This window comes from Mercenaria mercenaria, chromosome 6, assembly GCF_021730395.1.
Source record: "Mercenaria mercenaria strain notata chromosome 6, MADL_Memer_1, whole genome shotgun sequence".
NCBI lineage: Eukaryota > Metazoa > Mollusca > Bivalvia > Venerida > Veneridae > Mercenaria > Mercenaria mercenaria.
Genome location: NC_069366.1, coordinates 88,318,355 through 88,336,333, shown reverse-complemented (window position 1 = coordinate 88,336,333; position 17,979 = coordinate 88,318,355). Strand labels below are relative to the sequence as shown.

The 17,979-nt window shown below is 34.0% G+C and overlaps 1 protein-coding gene across 1 annotated transcript in view; it reads left to right on the top strand.

The window, feature by feature from the left end:
* The window catches only part of LOC123548291 (E3 ubiquitin-protein ligase Su(dx)-like), a 43,516-nt gene extending 27,852 nt beyond the window's left edge, over positions 1-15,664 (top strand). The window contains exons 17-20 of the mRNA XM_053546562.1: positions 1,187-1,307; positions 1,832-1,936; positions 5,590-5,686; positions 6,153-15,664. Of these exons, the coding sequence (XP_053402537.1) occupies positions 1,187-1,307; positions 1,832-1,936; positions 5,590-5,686; positions 6,153-6,325 (496 nt within the window). The 3' untranslated portion in view covers positions 6,326-15,664. The remainder of the gene's footprint in view (positions 1-1,186; positions 1,308-1,831; positions 1,937-5,589; positions 5,687-6,152) is intronic.
* The last annotated feature ends 2,315 nt before the right edge of the window (positions 15,665-17,979 follow it).

Genomic DNA, 17,979 nt, shown 5'->3' with positions numbered 1-17,979 from the left:
ACAGGGGAATAAAAATTCTGCTCTAAATTCAGTTTTAGGGGAAAACTGCATGGTCAGAAGAGATTTTTGAGTTGAAGACACTTACAAATGACCGCTGCTAAAGAAAGAAAAAAAACCCTGCCAAATGAAGGGCATATTCTAAATGTTAATTTGGCAGGAAATAAAATGTCAAATATTTTGTCCTCCACATATGCTATGTTAGAAAGTTGTTTGTTCCTTACAGAGAAACAAGTTAATACTGCTGTTAAGTTGAGAAGAACCAAGAATCTTTGATATTTTCTGTTATATTGACAAATAGAGGGCTAATTCATTTTCTACTTCTGGAAATAGCCGATTAAATTTTCGAAGTATTAAAGTAGTGTGATAGTGTTGAATAATGAGAAGTCATTCAAAGTATTAATACAAATGCTTTACTGTTGGGGAAATGCGATCGTCATAATTGATATATTGCAGTATATTTGATCACAGTATTCAAGGTTCTTGATTCAGTTCAAACGCACTTTAACTCTCAGGAAGAAATATCTAGAACATTTATTGAATTGATTTGATACTACTGTTGCCATGGAAATAGGTGTCACAGATATTTATGTTCAAAGTTGTCTATAAAAAGGCTGTTTAATGGTGGATAGAAAATTTGCAGTGTTCTCATATACCTACAGTTTTTATGAAATGGATATGAAACAGAGAGTCTGAAAGATAAGCAGACAAGTAAAAAAATACATATCTACAAATGTTCTGTCTGATATACCAGCTACAGACATTCTTCCACAACATTTTTTATGCAGTTGGAAGATGTTAGAATACCAAGAAGAGAAGTGGTAAATTTAAACTAGCAACTATCTTAGATCTGACATTGTTGTCAAACAGAATATGGCTGTCAGTAAGCTCATGTTATTGTCTAGATAAGTGGTGGGGAGATAAAAAAATGTTTATACTTATGTATCAAAGTCTTTTGTTGAACACCCATACATTATTAGGTGAAATGGGTTTAAACTTCCATGGGTGATATTTAGTTTTATTCATTGTTCAGGAGATATAGCCCTTTTCTAATTGGTGTACATGTATACAAATTTCCTTTATGGAAACACAAGTTCTTCCATTGGGAACCATTACAGTTTGACTGGTTGCTACTCTTATTTATTACATGTTGACCATAGTTTCCTGAGTAACAAGATTTTGCTTGTAGTTTGATGACAAACTGGAGATTCACCCGAGGGGTAGAAGAACAAACAAAAGCTTTCTTGGACGGTTTTAGTGAGGTTGTACCACTACAGTGGTTGCAGTACTTTGATGAAAGAGAAATTGAGGTCAGTGCTTACGTAATGTAGAATTTTATTCCAGTCATTTTGTCTGGTTATTTGCTTTCTGACAAAAAGTTGTAACAGTTGTAGTTGGTGCAAAAGACTTTGGGAAGATCTTCAGTCTCAGTATAGAATATAAAACTTCTCTAAGGAATATAATAATTATTTTGGTTGTTACAAAGATAAAATATCTGGCTCAAGCTAAACTGTTTGATATTCACGACACATAATGTGTACGGCAGTCATAAAACCACCATCCCATGTTTATAGTGTTGTGTGCTCATCAGTGTAAAGCAGTGGATGGAGTGTGGCAGATTAGTGAATCCTAGGCCCCATGAATGGGTCAGTGTGGATTTGACGTCAAAGCTTAATTTGTCTGTTTTCCTTGATGAAGCTTTTGTGTCTATAGAATACTTCCCTGATTGATGTTACAGATACTTGGTTAAAAATAGTTGTGAAACCACATAATAAAAGACCTACATTGAATAACGTACCAGTGCAGACAAATAATTCATTTTCTCTGTTTTCAGTTAATGTTGTGTGGTATGCAGGAGATAGATGTTGATGACTGGGAGAGAAATACCATATATAGACATTACCAGAGAAACAGTAAACAGGTGGTCTGGTTCTGGAAGGTAAGTGTGTCACATTTATTGCATTAATCCTTGAATCTAAATATAAATAGTGGTTCATGTTTAGGTTTTTAAGGTTGAAAGTTGGCCCCTTTCACCCAAAATGTTGTTTTTCTTGCAAATTTTGGCAAAAATTCCACCATTTTTTTTTTTTAATACACATTTCAGCCAAAATTTTGTACATTATTTAAATGTTTACATTTAAAATTACATTGAAATGTATGTTTTAAGCTTCGAAGCAAATTCTTCTGAAATCTAATTATCATGGTGTGAATTTTGCCTCCTAATGGACTTGCCACCATGTCTGTGAGTTTAAAAAAAAACAAAAAATACCCTGATAAATAAATGAAAAAAGTCTTAAGTATCTAATTAGATAGGTATTAGTTTTCAGTCAAGATTTGATACATTTGGTTTCTTCTTCACTTCACAGTAATTCATATAGAGTTTGTAAAAATATAACTAATTGAAAATATACAAATTTTACTTTTTGTATCCATTATCAGAGTATCTTAGGTCTGAAAATCCAGAACTCAATCCAGAAACCACCTGTCTCTAAGCTCTAAAAACCACTGTTGTCTCTAACCTCTAAAAACCACTGTTGTCTCTAAGCTCTAAAAACCACTGTTGTCTCTAAGATTTAAACATTTGCAGTGTCTTTTAACCTCAGAATAACATACCTTCAGTATTTGGGGGGACTCTGTGGCCGAGTTGTTAAGGTCGCTGACTTGAAATCACTACCGTCACTGGTGTGGGTTCGAGCCTCACTTGGGGCGTTGAATTCTTCATGTGAGGAAGCCATCCATCTGGCTTATGGAAGTTTGGTGGTTCTATCCAGGTGCCTGCCCATGATGAAATAATGCACGGAGGGGCACTTGGGGTCTTCCTCCACCATCAAAGCTGGAAAGTTGCCATATGACCCATAATTGTGTTGGTAGGACGTTAAACCCAACACAAACAAAACAAAACCTTCAGTATTTGAGTCTCCAAAAGTGGGTCTGTTCAGAGAGATTGGACTGTATCAAGGCTGATGTATATAAGTCAATAGCTTTCGGCATACCATTTATCTTGATGCAGTCTGAATTGACTTACATGGGGTGTAACTGCTTCAAGTCATTTACAGTATAATATTACACACTGAATCAAGAAATTTGAGATTGTAAAAAATGTCATCTTAACATATGTAGTTTATGTGTAGTAAAAAACGAGCTTGTTGCTAGAAGAATTGTTGTGCCAGCTTTTAGTAGAAGCGAGACTAAGCTATCCAAATTCCGGCAACAGCGACTGCGTCAGCAATTGGGAATAACTCAAAAACCATTACATATATTTCTTGTAAACCTTGTAGGATGATTTAAAAACTAATTTTATATCCCCATGATGACTCCTGGCCCCCTAGTGACCCTGGCCTTGAAGGAATTAGCATTTTTAGCTCACCTGTCACATAGTGACAAGGTGAGCTTTTGTGATCACCCTTCATCCGTCGTCCGTCGTCAGTCCGTCCGTCCGTGCGTGCGTGCGTCCGTCCGTCAACAATTTCTTGTCTGCACGATAGTGGTTTCATTTATGATTTTATTTTAACCAAACTTGCACACAACTTGTATCACCATAAGATCACGGTTCCTTTCTTGAACTGGCCAGATCCCATTATGGGTTCCAGAGTTATGGCCCCTGAAAGGGCCAAAGTTAGCTATTTTGACCTTGTCTGCACAATAGCAGCTTTATTTATGATTTGAATTTTACCAAACTGGCACACAACTTGTATCACCATAAGATCTTGGTTCCTTTCTTGAACTGGCTAGATTCCATTATGGGTTCCAGAGTTATGGCCCCTGAAAGGGCCAGAATTAGCTATTTTGACCTTGTCTGCACAATAGCAGCTTCATTTATGATTTTATTTTAACCAAACTTGCACACAACTTGTATCACCATAAGATCACGGTTCCTTTCTTGAACTGGCCAGATTCCTTTATGGGTTCCAGAGTGATGGCCCCTGAAAGGGCAAAAATTAGCTATTTTGACCTTGTCTGCACAATAGCAGCTTCATTTATGATTTGATTTTAACCAAACTTGCACACAACTTGTTTCACCACAAGGTCTTGCTTCCTTTCTTCAACTGGCCAGATTCCGTCTTGGGTTCCAGAGTTATGGCCCCTTAAAGGTCCAAAATTGGCTATTTTGGCTTTTGCAGCCATATAGAGACTTCATTTATGGTTTTATTTGATACAAACTTCCAAAATATCTTCAACAACAATAAATCTTGGATTCCATGACAAATCAGATCCAATCATATGTTCTCCAGAGTTATTTTATATCTGATTACCTCCCCTGATCGTAATCAAAATGGATTTATATCAGTAAGTACTTACAGGGCTTATTTGAAATTTCATTATTGTTATTAGTTGGACTGAGACAATCAGGGTAGATAACTATGGACTGATTTTATGTCAAATTACCTCCCTTTATTTCAAATTAAAATTGTTATATCTCCATAACTAATGAAGATACTGATCTGAAATTTCATTTATGTCAACAGATATATTTGGCAGATCCTTCTTTTGTCCACTTACAATATTTTTTTTTAATTACTTCCCTTTTACGTTACTATAAATAGCTTATTTTAGTAACTTTTTTATTATTGGCCGTAGGGAAAACACGAGACCAGTTTTCTGTGGTACAACATGGATGGTACCTCCAATTTTTAGGTGTATTTTAACATATCTATACCTTGTAAGATTTTTTTTTCTTTTTGGTTAAATTCCTTCCCTTTGTTGTTCCTGTCCTTTGGACTTAGATATTTTTTCTGAGGACCTTCTTGTCCTCAATTGCAATGATAACAGGTGAGCGATATAGGGCCATCATGGCCCTCTTGTTTATATTTTTTGAACCCTTTGAAAATTCACAAAAATTACAATTCCTCAAAAACCGTTACAAATATTGCTTTGAAACCTAGTAGGATGGTTCAAAAACTCATTTTACACCCCATGATGAGTCCTGGGACCCATAGTTACCTTGAACTTGAAGAAATTATTATATATAATTAGCATTTTTTAGATTTTTTTGAGGCCTTTAAAAATGCAAAATAATGACAATTTCTCTAAAACTGTTACATATATTGCTTTGAAACCTTGTAGGATAGTTCAAAAACTCCTTTTACACCCCCTTGGTGAGCCCTTGTGTACCTCCACTTATCAAAATTTTGATTTTTGCAATAGCGTTAAAAATATAATGTGAGTATAAAACCCCTTAGATGAGTCCAATTGCCCTTTGGTGAGGCACTTTCTGGCAGTGACCTTGTCATTTATAGTCTTTTAGAGGTTAGACTAAAAATAGAAATTCAAATAATTGAAATCTTTCGTGACATTAAATTGACTTTATTTTTATATTTTATCATTGTAACTAACTGGGAATGAAAGATATTGCAGTATTATATGAGATAAATTGATACGAGTCTTTGCTTAAAGCTTCTTGTCACATCCTTTTAAATTTGACAACCAGTAATCATCCCCTGGAAGCAAAAAGTGCTTCGTCAATGCATCTAACCACCTTTTGCACTGAGGTAAATAATTACTGTTGAACTCTTGTTTTATATATGAATATTTACTGTATATTAATCAAGAAAAGTTAAGATATTGAACTTTCCATTATTCCTCTTTGTACAGTTTGTTCGTGAGCTGGAAAATGAGAAGAGGACAAGGTTGTTACAGTTTGTGACAGGAACTTGCAGACTTCCTGTCGGAGGTTTTGCTGAACTCATGGGTATGTAATCCCTACCAGATTACACAACAAGTTTTAGCAGAATTAGAAAGCAAGTCTGTTATTATTTAAAAAAAAACGATTTCCTTGGAACGTCTTCTTGGTCCAAGGTTTAAGAACTGATTTTAGTCTCGTACATAGGATATCACCTTGGTCCGAGGTTTTGGAGTATAGTAAGCGGTCTCTTAACTCTAGCATCTTGTTGGTTTATTTTAACAAGTACAGGGGTTGAAATGTGAGATTGTTTCATAACATTTAAAACCTGTTTATCTATGGGATGTAGAATAATTTCATGTTAGGAAGCTGACCAGTTGGCATATGGAAGCTTGATGGTTCTACCTAATCATCTTTCTACCAGCAGTGTGTTAATATCTATTTATTTATCAATTCAATCAAACTTTGATGTTTTAATATTTATTTTGTATTTAAAGTGTTTTAGAATGATGTCTATTTCCTCATTTACTTACAGGGAGCAATGGGCCACAGAGATTTTGCATTGAAAAAGTGGGCAAAGAGACATGGTTGCCTCGCAGTCATACGTGTTTTAACCGAATAGACTTACCGCCGTACCGCAGTTTTGAACAACTTGTCGAAAAACTGACTCTAGCTATTGAAGAAACGGAAGGTTTCGGACAGGAATAGCAAAACTCGTCATGTGATAGTCAACATTCTGTCGTATTTTGTATATATATAATGTATGAACTCCGCTTATAAAGGTTTCTCACGCTATGAGAGATAATTGTTATAAAGTTACATAAAGCATAATGGATGCAAGGAAATTTAACCAAAGTTGTAGAGATATTTCAAACACATATGACGGTCAGGAAAAGCATGAGAGTGTGGACAGGGATTGGAAAAACATCGAAACTGTTCTTGGAGGTGTTAACAGTTACATTGAAATGATGGAAAATGGCAATTAAGTTTTTAGGTTATACTGAATAAAGTTTTAGCATGACCTTTTTTTTTTATATAAAATTGGTTGCTATTGATCAGAGGTAATATGAGTTAATATAGACGGGTAATGTCCAAATATTAACTTAATGTAACTTAAAAAAGTGTGCTTTCCTCTGTTTTTGGAAGGATTGAAAATAAAGTTTGTTTAAAACAACAGAGTTAATGTGGAAGATGAATTTGTTACGATCTGTTAACTTATTTATTGGTTACAGGAATAGGTATGTTTCAGTTATGAAAATATGTATTGTTAATATGTTCAAAGTCCATTTTTAAGCTTGTCATAAAATTTACATTTAGGGTGAAATATTTTGGAAACTTTCATGTACACTGAACAAGATACCAGATGTATATTTTGAAAGATAACGAAAGAATTGATAACCGTTTTGAATATTCATGAAAACCCTCTTAGAATGTAGATTTAATTCATAGTTTTTAAAAGTGTATTGGACACTTTACTCGTCAAGACATTAGTTAATACTTTACAGAATACATAATTATGCCAACAATTTCATACCAAAGTGAGTTTACAAAATACTGCTTTTAACAAATTTTGAAAGTACTTCATTTATATCGAAAAATGTGTGAAATAGTCTCTTGAATTTATAACTATTATTATTATAGTGGTAATAGTCTGAAATTGTATTGGCAAAAGAATTGTATTATTTAGAAGCATTCTTTATAAAGCCTGATTTACATTCGAAAAAGTGATTTCAGTTAGCATAAAATAGCATTCAGGAAATCTGTATTTTTCCACAAGGTTAAAATTTATGTGTATGGTCAAATAGTTTTTCAGTCAATGAAATTCCAGTTACCTTTTGAAAGTGTGACAATTGTAATTAAAGAAATTTTACTTGAGAATTTGTTCTCAGCGGCATAAAGTAACAAAGAAAGAATATTTTTATGTTAATTGATACCATTTAAGTATGTAAAGTGTTTGGTTTGGTGCTCATGATTTCTGTACAAATTAATGGAGAAAACTAAACTTAAAATTTCATTTCACATGAATTTCACCAACATTATTGCAAGGCAACCTTGACTGATTGCACTTGTTGTCATACAGCTTCTTTCAATGTGCAATGTATGCGTTATAATAGGCAGAACATTTCTTTTAGCAGTCTGTTATTCAAACAGCAGTATCTGAATAAAATACTGAATTTTGAAAGAGAAAAGTAAAATGGATAATGTAAGAAATGAGTCCCAGTTTGAAAATGGAATTCATTCCCTAGATTTTGGTTACAATTTTGTATGTAGTTTTTATGCCTCCGAAGGGAGGCATATAGTTTTTGAACCGTCTGTCCGTCTGTCGGTCTGTCGGTCTGTCAGTCTGTCCGCAATTTTCGTGTCCGGTCCATATCTTTGTCATCGATGGATGGATTTTCAAATGACTTGGCATGAATGTGTACCACAGTAAGACGACGTGTCGCGCGCAAGACCCAGGTCCGTAGCTCAAAGGTCAAGGTCACACTTAGACGTTAAAGGATAGTGCATTGATGGGCGTGTCCGGTCCATATCTTTGTCATCGATGGATGGATTTTCAAATAACTTGGCATGAATGTGTACCACAGTAAGACGACGTGTCGCGCGCAAGACCCAGGTCCATAGCTCAAAGGTCAAGGTCACACTTAGACGTTAAAGGATAGTGCATTGATGGGCGTGTCCGGTCCATATCTTTGTCATCGATGGATGGATTTTCAAATAACTTGGCATGAATGTGTACCACAGTAAGACGACGTGTCGCGCGCATGACCCAGGTCCGTAGCTCAAAGGTCAAGGTCACACTTAGACGTTAAAGGATAGTGCATTGATGGGCATGTCCGGTCCATATCTTTGTCATCGATGGATGGATTTTCAAATAACTTGGCATGAATGTGTACCACAGTAAGACGACGTGTCGTGCGCAAGACCCAGGTCCGTAGCTCAAAGGTCCTAAACTCTAACATCGGCCATAACTATTCATTCAAAGTGCCATCGGGGGCATGTGTCATCCTATGGAGACAGCTCTTGTTCATTATTTAATTGAAATCTTAGTCTAAAATGGCACTTCACTTTGTAATTCATGTGAGTTATGAAGCACCTTATTGTGGATCTATATGTTAGTATAGTTCTGGTGATATTTTATTGATTAATTTATGAATGTAAAACTCCTTTCATTAACTTTAAATTATAAGCTCATTTATTTGTTGTTACACCCCCACCAAACATGTTTGAGGGGGGTATTTAGGAGTCAGTTTTGTCGCGTTCCGTCGCGTCACGTCCCATCCCGTCACGTCCCGAAATCTGTTATCTCAGTTCTTACCAAATGGATTTGATTCAAACTTAAGATACATGTTCCACCTTATCACCCACATCATGTGACACAAGGTGCATAACTCTGACACCAAATTTTCATGAATTATGTCCCCTTTTACTTAGAATTTAAGGTTAATTTTGTTGTATTTTCACTATATCTCAGTTATTACTAAATGGATTTGATTCAAACTTAAAATAGATGTTCCACTTCATCACCCACATCATGTGACACAAGGTGCATAACTCTGACACCATTTTTTTATGAATTATGCCCCTTTTTACTTAAAATTTAAGGTTGATTTTGATGTATTTTCACTATATCTCAGTTACTACAAAATGGATTTCATTCAAACTTAAAATAGATGTTCCACTTCACCACCCACATCATGTGTCCACATCATGTGACACAAGGTGCATAACTCTGACACTAAGTTTTCATGAATTATGTCCCCTTTTACTTAGAATTTAAGGTTAATTTTGTTGTATTTTCACTATATCTGAGTTATTACTAAATGGATTCGATTCAAACTTAAAATAGTTGTTCCACCTCATCACCCAGCTCATGTGACATAAGGTGCTTAACTCTGTCATAATTTTTTTATGAATTATGTCCCCTTTTACTTTAAATTTAAGGTTGATTTTGATGTATTTTCACTATATCTCAGTTATTACAAAATGGATTTGATTCAAACTTAGAATAGATGTTCCACCTCATCACCCACATCATGTGTCACAAGGTGCATACCTCTGACACCAATTTTTCATGAATTATGCCCCTTTTTACTTAGAATTTAAGGTTAATTTTGATGTATTTTCACTATATCTCAGTTACTACTGAATGGAATGATTCAGACTTAAAATAGATGTTCCACCTCATCACCCACATCATGTGACACAAGTTGCATAACTCTGACACTAATTTTTCTTGAATTGTGTCCCCTTTTACCTAGAATTTAAGGTTAATTTTGATGTATTTTCACTATATCTCATTCTGATTGGCTTAGAGCCAAAGGGAAGTAACCTTTTTTTAACTTTTGCACTGAGTTTCTTCCTCTTAAATTCAAGGAATTAGTCTATTTTTAGAAATCCTATTTTTAGATTTTCAATATTTTAGGTATTTTTCTAACTTTTTTATTATAAGTCCTATGTAAAAAGTAAATACATTTTTCTGTGGTAACGTGGGTCGGTAAGACACTTTTTTTTGTATTCACTTTCAGTGTATCTCTAATATTAGAGATTTTTTATATTTACTAGTATTACTATACTAGTATTATACTAGTATTACTTATATGTGGAAGCCCAGGATGAAGTACTCCAAAGTATTTTTAAGATTTCTTATGGTTGCCATTCTTCTGTGACAAGACCGTATGGTGGGGGTATGAGTCACTCCTGTGACAGTTCTAGTTAAATTTTTACACAGTTGCTTTGTAATGGTTGAATGAATAGTGCCTGTATTCAGGATATCAGTATGTGTGCACTAAAATATTCATACATTAGAATTCATGTTATTATATACCTGTTTTTTTTTTCATGTCCAATCATTGAAAAGCATTTGCAACATATGACTGTACAGCATATTTCCGTATTGGATACAAAACAGTCTAACTATTCCCAAGTTGTTAAATTCGGCTCGGGTATTAATTGTCTTCTACACACTGTTAATTCTGTGTAATTTTTTCATGCGATAAATATCCATGTATAATGCACACCCACATATACACATCCCTGATTTCAGCACAGAATCCTGGGAAAAAACATTTCAAAATGACATGAGGTTTTCAATTAAAACTGATAACAAAAGTTGTGATTGTACTTTGTTCTGATCTGTTATGGATCAAACAGCCAATAAATATTGGCAACAGGTAACACCCTGTGTCAGTTTTGTTCTTCACAGTTTGATTTATGTTAAAAATAATACTCAATCTTTCTTTAATATCATAATACCGGAATGACAAAAATCATGAACAAAGTTACTCTGAACTTAGAAAACCCATGTCTAAACCAATGAATAATACGAACCCAACAATTCTGTGGTGGTCCAACAGGTAAAAATAACTGTTCTTGATACTATAGTATAATTACGGTAATCACTTTTCAAACCCCTGAATTATCTGTTTTTTCTTTGTAACAAAGTAAAAGAAACTTTGACGTAAACATTCTTTAACATTTTCTTGTAAAATACCGGATGTATTTGCACTGTAACTCGTCTGAATAATGAAATAAGGTTCCCTTTTGGGCAGAGGAACTTAGATCAGTAGGGAGATCGCAGAGCTGTGAGTTTGATCCTTGGGTGATTCTCCATGACGTGTAGATAATAGACCTTGTGTCTCAAGTCATTCTTCATCCACCTCTGATTCATGTAGAGAAGTTGGCAAATGCATATGGAGGACAGGTTAGTACTGATATATAATCCAGGAACACTGGACAGATTAACTGTCCACCATTACATAACTGAAAAACAGTTGGAAAACAGCACTTAACCCAAAAGAAGCAAAAAAGACCCAGTGAAGGGAAAAAAATTTATGCACCTATTTTTAGCTTTATAATACCTGGTTTGAAGGGCTTGCTCTCCTGTTGTTAAACCAAGAATTTAGTGTTCATGATAGTTTCACTGAATATTTTCTCATGAAAGTAACCAAGAATATAGAAGTATTGAAAAAAAAACTGAATGTAATCTTAAGATAATTTAAGGAATATAATTATGATCAAAACTTAGAAGTACTGCATAGATCTTCTTGAAAGGGCTGCTTGTAATCTATGCAAGAAATGCTCAATTATTGTGCATATATATGTTAGATAAATGGCTAAATTTATCCCTGAAACATTTTCTTTCATTTTCTTTTAAGCATACTTTTTTACAGCATTTTAGTTTCCTTTATTTGTATAGATATAGTTTGTATTACTGTCAAGAAAGTTTTACATCACTCGCCTCATAGCTGACTAATTTCTTGCTAAAAATAGTCTTTTTAATTGAATATATAGAGACAAACATTCATTTCTAGAGTTTGCTTGTGTGCGTGTGTGTGACATTCAGGGCACTTTTTTACTGTTGGTTCAAATTGCTTGTAGATTATGTGAACAGAACAATTTCTATTTATATAGAAAGCTAGTAAAGAAATTATTTTTTAAACAGATTAAATGTAAAGGTCTCAGTGCATGTGCTTAGAAGCGGTGCTTAGTTGGTTTAATTTACAGGGTTTCCATTAAACAAATAAACAAGATTTACTAGGTATTCTTTTGTAATATGGACAGAACAATATCACTTTTACATATATCAGAGGATAGAAGCAAAAGTGGTCTTAAATGCATTTGAAAAAAAGAAAAAGTTTTTCCATTTTTGCTTTCTTTCACTGGTATGCAAATTTAAAAAGTTCTACTTGGCATCAGTTTATAAATATTCTGGTCAGTGCAAATTTCAGGCACCTTATCCTAACAATCTTCACCATTATATGAGCCGTGCCATGAGAAAACCAACATAGTGGGTTTGTGACCAGCATCCGCGCAGTCTGGTCAGGATCCATGCTGTTCGCTTTCAAAGCCTATTGGTATTAGAGATACTGTTAGCGAACAGCATGGATCCTGACCAGACTGCGCGGATGCGCAGGCTGGTCTGGATCCATGCTGGTCGCAAAGCCACTATGTTGGTTTTCTCATGGCACGGCTCATATCATAAAATGTGAGTAATATTTTAACTGTATTTTTTGCTTTATTATAATGTCCCAAATGCATAAACAGCACCATTGTCTCAGCTGGATGGAATGGTTTATGACATTGTGACACGTTTTATTGTTAAATATATTCAGTATTTTTACCAGTGTCATGAACTTCTTTCAGTAGGATTCACCAGTAAAGTTTTTAAATATTCTGATTCTGTTCTTGGGGTTTTATATTTAGAATGGAGTTTTCTGCAATATTTTGAGCATGTAGCTGATTCATGGTGGTAATGAAGATAAATTGTAGGCATTTGATGACCTTTAGGGACGAATGATTGCTTATATAATGTGATTAGACAGATATATGATAGGTATTTGATAACCTGTAGAAATGATCTCATACAAAAATCTTAAGATGCACAATACTTAATCCAAAGTTTTTGGTTTGTTATAGTTCTTTGGAGTTATTTTAAAAGACATATGATAAGCATTTTAAATATAATGTGATAATGATCCTTGTATTCTATTAATGTAGATTTGATCATTTTCGTGCAGCTTTTATTTCTTAATTGCTACATGATATACAGGTATTCACGTTTAGCCAGTGATGATATTTTAGGAGATCAGGCTGTACTGTTAGTTCTTGAGTCAGTGTAACAGTCAAAATTAGTGGAAATGAAACTAACAAATATTATCAAATCTACAGCAGTTCTCTTCAGTTCAAAATTGAATTGCTTAGTTTTTAATTGCCAAATTCATTTTAGGAAAAGAAAAATGCTAAATGAATAAAACTAATCATATCAGTCAAAAACGTCTTAAATGTAAAACCCTTAAGATTTGTCACTTATTGCCCTTACTTCCAAGGTAGAAAGAGATTTATTTATATGGGTTTATATCTAAATTAATGCTTTGAAAGTTAAAATTTGTTGCGTTTTGTTCTAAACCTTACATTTAGCTGTTTATAGCTTGTTGTTTATAAGTTTGTATATTTGATAATCTCCTGTATATAATTTATATATATATATATAAATGTATGTACAGAGTTAGTTGCCAATTGTTACTGTTTTTAAGTGTTTGAGTTACGGTTTAGCTGTGTAGTATGTCTGTGCATCTATAGGTACTTTCTACATTCTGACAGTCCTGAACAATAGGTCAGTGTTTTCTTTTGGTCATTGCCAGAATGCAGCAAATATATGTGCATCTATAGGTCTTTTCTACATTCTGACACTGTTTTGAACAACAGGTGAATATTTCTTCGGTCAGTGCCAGAATATAGCAAACAGTGTGCATCTATAGGTCTTTTCTACATTATTACACTATCATGCAGAACAGGTAAATGTTTTCTTTGGGTCAGTGCCAAAATGGAGCAGCAACTACATGTGTGTCTATCAGTCTGACATGGTACACAGCAATACAGGGTCATTGTCAGAATATAATAAATAAATATTTGCATTTTTTGGTATTTACTGCATTCTGGCTGTTGCTTGTGCACTTGTTTTATTAAATTCTGTTGCTAAGTAAATCCTATGACACTCTAGTATTTCAACTGTTCTTTTATTCTTAATCAAAATGTGAAATATATCTGACTTGACATGTTGCACCCATTCCTCTTTTACTCTGTAAAGAAAATATTAGGGAGTTCACATTTTCTTGTATTTTTTAGTTCTAAGTGAGTGTTTTTGATGTCAGAAATATATTACTCAGCGACACTGTTATCTAAATTGCTTACATTGTAGCACTCTTTCAAAGAATGTCAAAAAGATGTGCATTAATGTCAGTGTCCAAGTAACCTGTAAAAGCACAACCTAGAATACATTTGTTTAAAAGTCTATTCTGTTATATCACCTCCTTAAACTGTACAAAGTATATATACATATATATATATATATATATATATATATATATATATATATATATATATATATATATATATATACACACACACACACAAAATATATCATTTAGAATAATAGTGCATTGTGTGACATTCCCTGTTACTAATCAGTGTTATTTCTTTACAGTTACAGAAGTTGGAAAAATGAATTTTGATTAAGAAAACTTGAGGTTTTATGTTTTTGTGACATTTCATTATATTTTTATGCACGAAAGAGAGTAGTTGCAGAAGTTTTCAGTGCTCAAAATTTCTGCAGTTTTAGATGTTTTTCTTTTTTATTATTTTTAAAGAAGCCACTTGAAAACTGAATGAAAATTGAATTGTGTTAATTTGGTGAGTTGATGTCTTAAAATTTTTAAAGTTATTTTTCGTTTCAAACATGTTTATGTCACTCCAATTTATTCTCATCCAGTAGAGGTTTGGCATAGTACCAAAACAAATCTCTGATTTATTTATTTATTTCATTTACTTGGTTTGCATGCACTTTCCTTAACCACAAAAGGTTGTTTCAGCCAATCATTGTTTTCCAGTTTTTGACCCGCTGACTTGACAATTCTCGAAAGGCTTGTTATGAAACAATTAAATAATAACATAAATCCATATGGCTGAGCAATCAAATAATTGGGTATTTTGAAAACAGAAATCAACCTAAGGATAAATTTATTCTTCATAAATGAGCATTGAAACGTATTTTTCATAGACCTTCCTGATTTGGTAAAACAGTTTGTGAAGATTTTCTTGGAGCGTCACTGATAAGCTAAAACCTTAAGCATGTAAGCCAATAAACAAACTTAAATTATAGGGCCATGTGCCAGAGGTTCATCCAGGGAACCATGGTAGACCTCTGAAATCCAAGAAGTTCAAAACTCCAAATTTTGATTACAGTAGTGTGTGCTGAATATTTTATAGGAATACAGTGGTTTTGCTATAGAACGTCTTTATTGGTAAAAAAGGAATTTTGGTTTTGTCTGTGCAACATAATATTTAGTTATTTTTGCATGTTCATTTCTGTAAGCTTCAAATTTGAATTAGTTGATTTGCTATTTATCATGTACATTTTCATACCAATTTTTTATTATTTAATTATTGTTATATTTTGTTTTCTGTTAAATGTGTCTTGACTCGTGTATGAAAATTTGTGTGATGCAATATGTTGCTTTATATCAAGAGAAATTAAATCATGGAACTTTTGCAAGGTGTAATGTTCTTTATTCTCTTACACATGGCACATGAACATAATTATAGAACTGGGCTTTTATGAATTATCTTCCAATCATGGTACATATGTTACAAGTAACATATTTTCTGGACGCAATCGTTTCAGCTACATGCATACACCTTATACAATTAAAAGAAGGCAGTCAGTGCTTATGGTTTAATTCTAACCATACAATTCTTTTACTAGAAAACAATTGTGGATTTTATAGTATAGCCTTATTAGATAAATCATCGTGGGGCTTCCGTGGCCGAGTGGTTAAGGTCGCCGACTTCAAATCGCCCTCACCGATGTAGGTTCGATCCTCACTTGGGGCATTGAATTCTTCATGTGAGGAAGCCATCCAGCTGGCTAACGGAAGGTCGCTGGTTCTACCCAAGTGCCCGCTTGTGATGAAATAATGCACAGAGGGGCAGCTGGGGTCTTCCTCCACCATAAAAGCTGTATATGACCTATAAATGTGTCGGTGTGACGTTAAAGCCAACAAAAAGTAGATAAATTATCTGTAGAGTTAGATATTCATAGCTTCTAGTACAACGATTTTATTCCGCCGTTTCTAGTGTGGAGATCTATTAAGTTTGTGCTGTCCGTTAGTCTGTTAAAATATCTGAATATTTCTCTAAACAAAAAACATTGTAGGACACATTACTACCAATATTCGCTTCCCATGGTTTTCCAGTTAAATGATTTTTGCATGGAGCGTTAGGGGAACTGCCTTTTTGACTTCGCTTCTGTGTGTGTATGAAAGTAACACACATAGAAAGATTCAGTGCAAAGGCCAGGTTAGCAGTTCTATTTTACTTTTTTATACTCGAGTTTGGAAAGTTACGTACATGTATTATGTGATTGCGCATCCGCCTACCTGTCCATCCAACTGTCCCACTGACTGTCAGTCGTATTCGTATCCAGAGTAGAGTTCAACATAAATATTTTATTAGCACAACAATTTACTTTCCATTAAATGTTCTATCATTCTGTCCCGTATGACCGGATCATTAAAATATTCTGAAGAAGTTCAGTTGTAAAGAAATGAAATAAACACTTGCTGAAAACTACGCTCAACCGATGTATAATTTCAGCACTTAATGCACCAAAACGTAGATATGTAATAGTTCTTTGGAGATACATGTAGTGCGTAACTGTCCGGAAGTGTAGTTCTTTCGTACGTTTTTTAGCTTGACTTAGTGCTAACAAGACTCCAAGAGTGTAATCTTAAATTGTCAGGAGGTAAATGCTATTTACTAGTTAAGAGAATTAGATTTGTTTAGACAAATTGTGAGTGGATTTGGTACCGAGACAGTCCCAGACAAGATTGGCAAGGTTAAAAATTTGCCAACTCATTCAAACCCCGAAAAGTTGCGTTCCGTTTTAGCTTTCGCTTGATATTATCGTCGTTTTTGCCAATTTTTTTCAAGATTAGAAGACCACTCAATGAACTCCCTCCACCTACATTAAGTAAGAAACAAGTAAAAGCTCTGTGGAAAGAATGGAAATGGATCAAGGTACAAGAAACATTTGACACGCTTAAATACTGGCTTTTCCGGATTTTGAACAAACATTTGAATGAATGTCGATGCATGCACCACAGGATTAGAGGCAGTCTTATACCAGATGCAAGACAATCATAAGTAGTGATAGCTTATGCAAGCCGCAGTCTGCCTCAGCCTTCAAATTAGAATTTTAAATTGTCTGTTATGGAAAAATTCAATGATTATAAAACAGGAACACATTTTACAGTCCTAACAGACAATACCCCACTCACACATGTTCTAACCACGGCAAAACTAGACGCAACTGGACTGGGTGGGTATCGACACTCTCAGCATATAATTTTGATATCATAACTCGGATGTGGATGGTATGACTAGATACCCATACGAAAAGCTAACATAGCTACATGGTGAATTTGTTAAAATTAAGAGCGACACTGTAAAAGATATATGTGGTATGCTACAGTAAAATGCGTTAATCGAAGTTATACCAGCTGCATCGATAAACATTATAAAAGCAACAGAAACAAAAAGACAACCTCTGGCATAAGTAAAAATTAAAGATATACGAAAACAACAGAGAGAGGACAGAATAATAGGAAAATGGGTTACCGCTGCTACTGACAAAATGCTATCAAAATTGAAATACTGCATCAAAGACGATACAACCATGAAAAAACCATATATTTCAAATCATCAGAGGTGTTCTTTATATAGAAGTAATAATAAATGAAGAAAACGTCCAACAATTAGTGTAGCCTGAAGTATATGGAATTTATAATAATTTAATACTACATAAT